General features: G+C 49.5%; 1 protein-coding gene across 1 annotated transcript in view; it reads left to right on the plus strand.

The window, feature by feature from the left end:
* The window catches only part of Lamc3 (laminin subunit gamma 3), a 58624-nt gene extending 55270 nt beyond the window's left edge, over positions 1 to 3354 (plus strand). Inside the window, exons 28-29 of the mRNA XM_051185139.1 lie at positions 2930 to 3219; positions 3322 to 3354. Of these exons, the coding sequence (XP_051041096.1) occupies positions 2930 to 3174 (245 nt within the window). The 3' untranslated portion in view covers positions 3175 to 3219; positions 3322 to 3354. The remainder of the gene's footprint in view (positions 1 to 2929; positions 3220 to 3321) is intronic.
* The last annotated feature ends 3994 nt before the right edge of the window (positions 3355 to 7348 follow it).

The following is a 7348-nucleotide window of genomic DNA, read 5'->3' on the forward strand; positions in this document are numbered from 1 at the left end:
CCAGGCTGGCCTTGAACTCACAGAGATCAGCCTGCCTCCACTTCCCAAATGCTAGGATCAAAGGCATGGCCACCACCTCCCAGCTAAGTATCTGTTTTGATGACTGTGTCAGTCAGCCTTCTGTTGCTGTGATGAACTTCCTGAAGCAATGATCTTAAGAGGAGAGAATGTGAGTGAGGATTGTGGCTCAGTGGTAGAGTGTCCATCTAGCAGGCACAACATCCTGTGGTCCATCCTTGGCACTGGAAGAGAGGATGCAGGGAGAGGAGGAGATAAGGGTTGACTTTGGCTTTGGTTTGAGTCCATTGGCTTTGAGACTTTGGTATCTCAGTGCTTCCTGGCAGCGGTACACGGTGGAGCAGAAGTGCTAACGTCCCCGTCAGGGCACAGACCTGGTGACCTAGCTTCCTTCCACCAGGTCCCACCTGTGAAGAGGTCCTCCAAGTCTTTCTCGTGCCACAGGCTGGGGACCCAGCCCCCTTTGTCATTAAGCAATCACATTGTTGTGTCACCATCGCCACCATCTATCTCCAGGACTTTCTTGATGGTGCAAAGAGAAATGGCCCCATTAAGCACTGAGGCCCATCACCCCTCCTTGTGCCTGCCTCCTTCCTATGGCCTTGATCCATCTCCCTCTGCTCCCCAGGTGTGTCACTGTGTTAGGGTATTTATTTATTTTTAACATTTTTATTTTATTTTGAGACAAGGTCTCAAAACTCACTGTGTAAATCAGCCTGCCTCTGGTTCTCAGGTACTAGATTAAAAGTGTGGACCACTGTAGCTAGCTTGTATTTATTTTCCTTTACTCATTTGTTTTGTGTGTTTCCATGTGTGCTTGTCGTGGCAAGCAGATGGAGGTCAGGGGACAATTGTAAGAGTCAGTTAGTTCCACAATGTGGGATTGAACTCGGGTCATTGGTCTTGGTGGCAAGCATCCTTTCTCCATGAAAGACCCTCTACCTCATATGTTGAGATAGGGTCTCACTGAACTCGGAACTTATTGATTTGGATAGGCTAGCTGGCCTGAGGTTCCAGTTCCAGGGATCCTCTTGTCTCTTCCATATACAAATACCAACACACACACACACACACACACACACACACACACACACACACACACCCCACTAAATGAATAAACATAATAAAAAATTTGAATGATACAGTCCCTAAGGGCTGCCACCTCAGGAAGTTAGGATTCCACCAATGGATAAGTTCACTGATGCTGTAAGGGTTTCCATGATCAAATCTTCTCTTGATGGTGGGATCCATTAGCTGAGGACCAAGCTTTCAGCCCATGGGCATTTTAGGAGGCACTTTATAGCGGTAAAACAGTCCTCTCCTGCTCCTTCGTGCCCTCAGATCCAGCACTCTTTGCTTGGGAAGTTTAGAAGAGTCTGGAAGGGTCAGAAACAACTTGAGGCCAGGGCAGTGGTAGCACATGCCTTTAGGCCCAGCACTCAGGGGGGCAGAGGCAGGAGGATATCTGTAAGTTCAAGACCAACCTGATCTACAGAGTGAGTTCCAGGACAGGCTCCAAAGCTACACAGAGAAACCCTGCCTCAAACAAACAAACAAACAAACAAACAAAAGAGCTAACAAAAAGAAGTTACTTGGGGCTGACTTCACCCTGTCACCCTCCCACTCAGTTGAGCTCCATTTTTTCTGTTGAATATCACACTTGATGACAAGGTGACAAGGGGACCTTGGGCTCCATGCTACTGTTGCCAAGCTGCATTCCTGTGTGAGCACCTGGCCCCACTCTTTGTCTCTTAGGGAGGCTCATTCCTACTAAGTGGAAGGAATTCAGCAGGGGCCAGGGTGAGATCCAGTGCCCGCCCCCAGGGCCTGCTGCCCTTCTGCACCCCATGGCCCAGAGTCTGTCTGAAGCTGGATACCCTCTGTCTACTCTGTGAGCCCATTTAACCAGCACACAGCAGTATCTACAAATTTGTGCTGACATTAGAACCAGCACTGATCCTAGGACTTCTCTCCCACAGTTTTGTAAATGAGGAATCAGGTTTCACATAGGCTTTAAAAAAAAATGTTTTTAATGCGCTAGGAAAAGGCTCAGTGGGTAAAGATGCCTGCTGCCAAGCCTGACGACCTGAGTTCCAGTCCTGGCCTCATTATGGAGGGAGAGAACAGACTTCCATCCATGCTTCAACAACAAATAAGTAAATATAGCTAAATTATTAAGAATTTAAAAATCCACTGTGTATAGTGGTGCATGGTTTTAATCCCAGCATTTGGGAGGTAGAGGCAGGTGGATCTCTGTGAGTGGGAGGCCAGCATGGTCCACAGAGTGAGTCCCAGGACAGTCAAAACTACACAGAGAAACCCTGTCTTGAAAAAACCAAACATAAATAAATAAAATAAAATAAAAAATAAGTGAAAACTCAACCAGACATGGTGGTGCACTCCTTCAATCTCAGTACTCAGGAGGCAGAGGCAGGGAGATCTCTAGGGGTTCCAAGCCAGCCTGGTCCAGGACAGCCATGATTACAAAATGACAAAAGATAAATCATTGAGACCTTGTGTAAAGATTTTTATTTTTATATTACATATGAGTGTTTTGCCTGAGTATAAGTGCACCATGTACATGCAGTGCCCACAGAGGCCAGAAGAGGGTGTGAGATACCCTGGCACTGGAATTACAGACAGTTATAAGCTACCATGTAGGTGCTGGCAGCTGAACCTGGGTCCTCTGCAAGAGTAACATGTACTCTTAACTCTCCAGCTCCAGTAATTAACTCTGCATGTGAACTCCATGAGATGGACAACCAGGCTTTTAACCCCTTCTACATCCCTTCTCAGTCCTTTTTTCCCAGGAGGTGGTAGACTGACCAGGATCTGAGTGTCTGGCCTGGGTATGGGTTCCAAGGCCTGCAGGCAGCTGGCCTCTGCTGACCCTGCCTGTGCTCCTCTACAGGGTCCCTGGATACCCACCAAGCTCCTACTCAGATCCTGAATGAGACCCAAAAGGCCCTAGAAAGCCTGAGGCTGCAACTGGGTTCACACGGAGCCCTGCATCACAAACTGAGGCAGCTGGAACAAGAGTCTGCACGGCAGGAGCTGCAGATCCAGAGCTTTGAGAGCGACCTTGCTGAGATCCGCGCTGACAAGCACAACCTGGAGACCATTCTGAGCAGCCTCCCAGAGCACTGTGCCAGCTAGACCCCGGCACACCCTCCCCACCTTGCTGTTTCCTGCTCACTCCCCGTAGGTGCCTGTAGGTGCCTCGTGTCTGCCTGCTGTGTGCTCATTTGAATGACCCTCTTCAGTGAGAGCAGCAGGGGTGAATCCATGTTCACAACTCCACAGGTGGCACTGCGTGGAGCCCTGCATGTGTGCTCACCCCCAGCATCAGTAAGATACTGCATCCGTTCAGATGCGGGCATGTGTGTGGGGGACCATCTGTGCGTGCAAGGGGCTGTCAAGGGGCAGCCATGAGCTTGGACACACTTTGCATCCTGGGTGAGTCCCGATATGAAAAATTCCGACATATCTACAACCCTCCCCTCCAGAGAGCAGAGCTCAAACAGGGGGGCACCTCCAAAGCTGAGAGGTTATCCACAGAGATCTTGAGAAGGCAAATCCCACACCCATGGTCACAGATCTGGCCTTGGGCCTACTATGCTCCCCCATCACCCACTGGTCTCCTAGCAGCTCTAAGAACTAAGGTGCTAGGCAGATCAAGAAATGTCAAGACTCTAACAGGATTCTCAGAAAGTGGCATCCAAAGCCATGGTATGGCCTAAAAGGCTCACAGGGCAATGACACAGATGCCATTGTCTTTTGTGGACTCTCCCCTCCATGGATCTGGATCTGCAGCAGACTCACTGAAGGAAGTCTCTACCCAGACCCATCCCTCCTCAGTCTTCTGATCTACCTGAAGAACCAGGTTCCTCAGGGTTTGGGTCATGAGGCCTCAAGCAGGCAGTAGGAACAGCCCTTTGTACTCTGCTGACCTGATCAGCCTTTGATTGGCACTTCTCAAACTGGCTCTGTGGCTCCACCTGTCATGAAGGACACCATAGGGTGTGGAAGCCTGGCTGTCATTCTAGGCCTGCTGCTCATGGCTGCCTCTACCCAGGAATCCCTGGCATTTCTTCCTGATGTTCCCCCTCTTTTTCTGGGCCATCTTAGTACATAGCAAGGCCTAGGCACTAGGATAACAGCCACCTTTGCTAGCCCTAACCCTTCCCCAGATCCCAGAAGAACTGACGGTGATGTGGACCGATTCTGATTATAAGGAAATAAAAGACCCTTTTCTGAGCCGGGTGTATGTCTTTGATGGGCACTGCTGGTGGGCAGCCAGGGCCTGCTGTGGGTATGCACAGAGCGCCTCTTTGTGGCTGGCCCTGCAAGTAGGTAGAGCCTACACTGGTGATCCCAACATGTGGGAAGGAAATTGGCAGAATTGGGCTCATGTCATGCCAGAGTCTGTCATGGCAAGTTTGCAGAGGCCATGTGACCACCCCCTTTCCTTTCAGATCCAGGGAACTTTCAAACACTAGGGGCCAGGGGAGAGGTGGCCTGTAAAGAGGTTTTCAACTAACTGATTGCTGCTTCAGGGGGAAATACTGAGGCAGGAAAACTGAACTTAAAACTGTCCTGTCAGTAGCTCTGCAGGGAGCATGGAAGGATACCATCAAGCAGGAGTAAGGCTTGGGTCTAGAAGGGAGGAGAGAATGTCCCAGATAAGAGGGTAGGCAGCAACCAGGGTTACAGGGAAGGAGCCTGGCCAGCATAGGCCATTACAAACCTAGGTTAGAGCAGGTTGTAAAGCACACTCTAGTCTACCATGGCTCTTTGCACAAAGCCAAAAGGATTTCCTGGATTAGCTTCAACCAGAAAGCAGAGGTCAATGGAAGGGTGATTTGGAATCTTGGACTAGAAAAGGCTGCCAGGCTACAGAGAAACCTGGAGACTGTAGCCTGGGGCTGCCGTGGTGGGTAGCTGCTTTCTTCTACCTCCTTCCTTGGGCCCCAGCTCTGCTTCCTTTGTTTGCTTTGGTCTTGCTTCTGCAAGTTGCTTTCCTTGTCTGTCTGCCCTTCCTTCCTTCCTCCCTCCCTCCCTTCCTTCTTTTTCTTTTTCTTTTTGTTTTGTTTTTGTTTTTCTTGACAGGTTTTCTCTGTGTATCCCTAACTGGCCTGGAACTCTCTCTGTAGATCAGGCTGGCCTCGATCTCAAAAATCTGCCTGCCTCTGCCTCCCAAGTGCTGGGATTAAAGGTGGTTGCCACTACTGCCCAGTGTGCCACTCTCTTTCTTGAGCCTGATGGGTGATGGCACTGTACAGCCCCCCCCAAAGCCCTGGGCTTGCAAATTATTGGTTATTATTTTTATTTTGATATTTATTCATTTTTATTTTATATGTATGTGTGTTTTTCCTGCATGCATGTCTGGGAACTATATACATGTTTCAGATCCTCTGGAACTGAAGTTATAGACAGTTGTTAGCTGCCATGTGATTGCTGGGAACCAAACCCAAGAGGACAAATAGACAATTCTTTTAACTGCTGAGCCATCACTCCAGTCCCAAGTCAAACGTCTGAGTGGTCAGGTCCCCAGCATGGTCAAAATAACAGGGACTCCTGGTCCTACACCTCCCTCCTAGAGCAATGGGGAGGGGGCTGGCCAGTTCCTCCAGAGAGAACCTTAAAGTCAGGGTGAAGGTAAGGCCGATGTGGTGGTTGTTTTAAGCTGAGTGAGACTGACTTGGTGGGTTGCCAGGGTCAGGGTAGAAAGGCTGAAGATAGGCAATTGAGTGAAGAGGCTCTGGTGTATATGATGCAAAGCGAATGGGGGTTCCAAAACAAACTCTGAGACGGGATCTGACATTCCTCTGGCCTTAACCCAGTCTGTCCTCTGACAGACATGTTCAGCCCCTACTCACTTGACCAATGATGCACAACAAAGCCCAGCCCCAGAATCCCCAGTGGGTGGAGGCCAGGCTTCCTCTCCGTCCCTGGGTGACAAGTCTCAGGCCTGACCTGTGACTCATGCAGTATGGTCATGCCTCGTGTATGCAGAGCCACTCGAAGCCCCAGAGGTGGGGCTGCTCATGACTGAGTAGGATGAAGCCACAGTGGAACATCTGGCTAACAAGGCATCCAGCTGAGCAGGAGAACACGGCAGGGCCCCTGCCTTATCCCATGGAACAGCCAGGAACAGCTGTTGTGTAACAAGTCTCCTCTGGGGTTAAAACATTCCATCTTGCAGGGGAGCATCCAAAGCAGGGAACTAAATAACCAAAGACAATAGCTTCAAAAACTCCCTGAAGCTGACCAGAATCACTAGCCTCCTCCCTGACAGGGTGAGCAGAGCCCAGCTGCCAAGCTCTCTGAAAAGAAGAGCTGCCCGGAGAGATTAGACCAACTGAGATATCTGGAAAGGACATTCTCCATGCAACCTTATTGAACTGTCTGCAGGCTGTGCAGTGTGTCCAGGTTCCCAGCTTTGTGAGCTGTCACCCACCCTGTGGTGGGCTTTGGTGATGCAGCTGTCTGTGAGTCATTTCTTTTGTAAGTAACCCCTCACCCCAATAAAACTCACTGGTTCACCAAGCTGGACTTCGGTGGTATCCCTACTTCGGTCTATCCTGGGTTCCCTAACTGGAGTGAAGGGGTGCATGGTACATGTGTGTGTTGTGCTTCCCAGGAAAGGTTTTGACCCAACTAGCTATGACAATAGGCAGTCAGAGACTGGACCAATGAGTACCCTATTCTGAGTACAGTTCCTGCCTGAGCTTTTAGAGGGAATACTACCATGTAGTGACCCAAGGGGTCCATGCCCTCTGCACATCTTTGCTCACCTTAATCCCTATGTGAGCCTGACCATTTTTCTCCCCTGGAGAAAAAAATAAAACAATCATCTGGTCCCAGGATCCCAATGTAAGGAGTCCAGACCTGAGACAAGTCTGGGGAAGGGGAATTCCTGGATCCAGTCCCCAGAGACATACAGCAGAAGTGGTGTCTCCTTCCCCTGGGCAGGAAAATCCTGCTCTGTTGCCCGTGCCCACATTTTAACAATTCTCTGGAAGAGTGATAGGACTGGACACTAGAATGCATGATCTCTTTCTTTATAAAGAACCACGTCCTAGTTTCATCTGGAGTCATTAACTGCTTTCTTTATCCTCCTAGAGGAGTTGTGCCCCAGCTTCAGCTTCCAAACTTTTCTTTCAAATAGGCATACCCGTCCTATTTCGTAGATTGGGGGATGAAATGACACACACAGTGTCAGGTAACCTTGGGTGCCCAATAAAGTCTTTATTACAATTTATCTAATTGATTTAATTGGTGTCATAGTGGCACTACTGGGCAAAGGCAACAGTAAGGTGACAGCCTC

The sequence above is a fragment of the Phodopus roborovskii genome, unplaced genomic scaffold (assembly GCF_943737965.1).
Source record: "Phodopus roborovskii unplaced genomic scaffold, PHOROB, whole genome shotgun sequence".
NCBI lineage: Eukaryota > Metazoa > Chordata > Mammalia > Rodentia > Cricetidae > Phodopus > Phodopus roborovskii.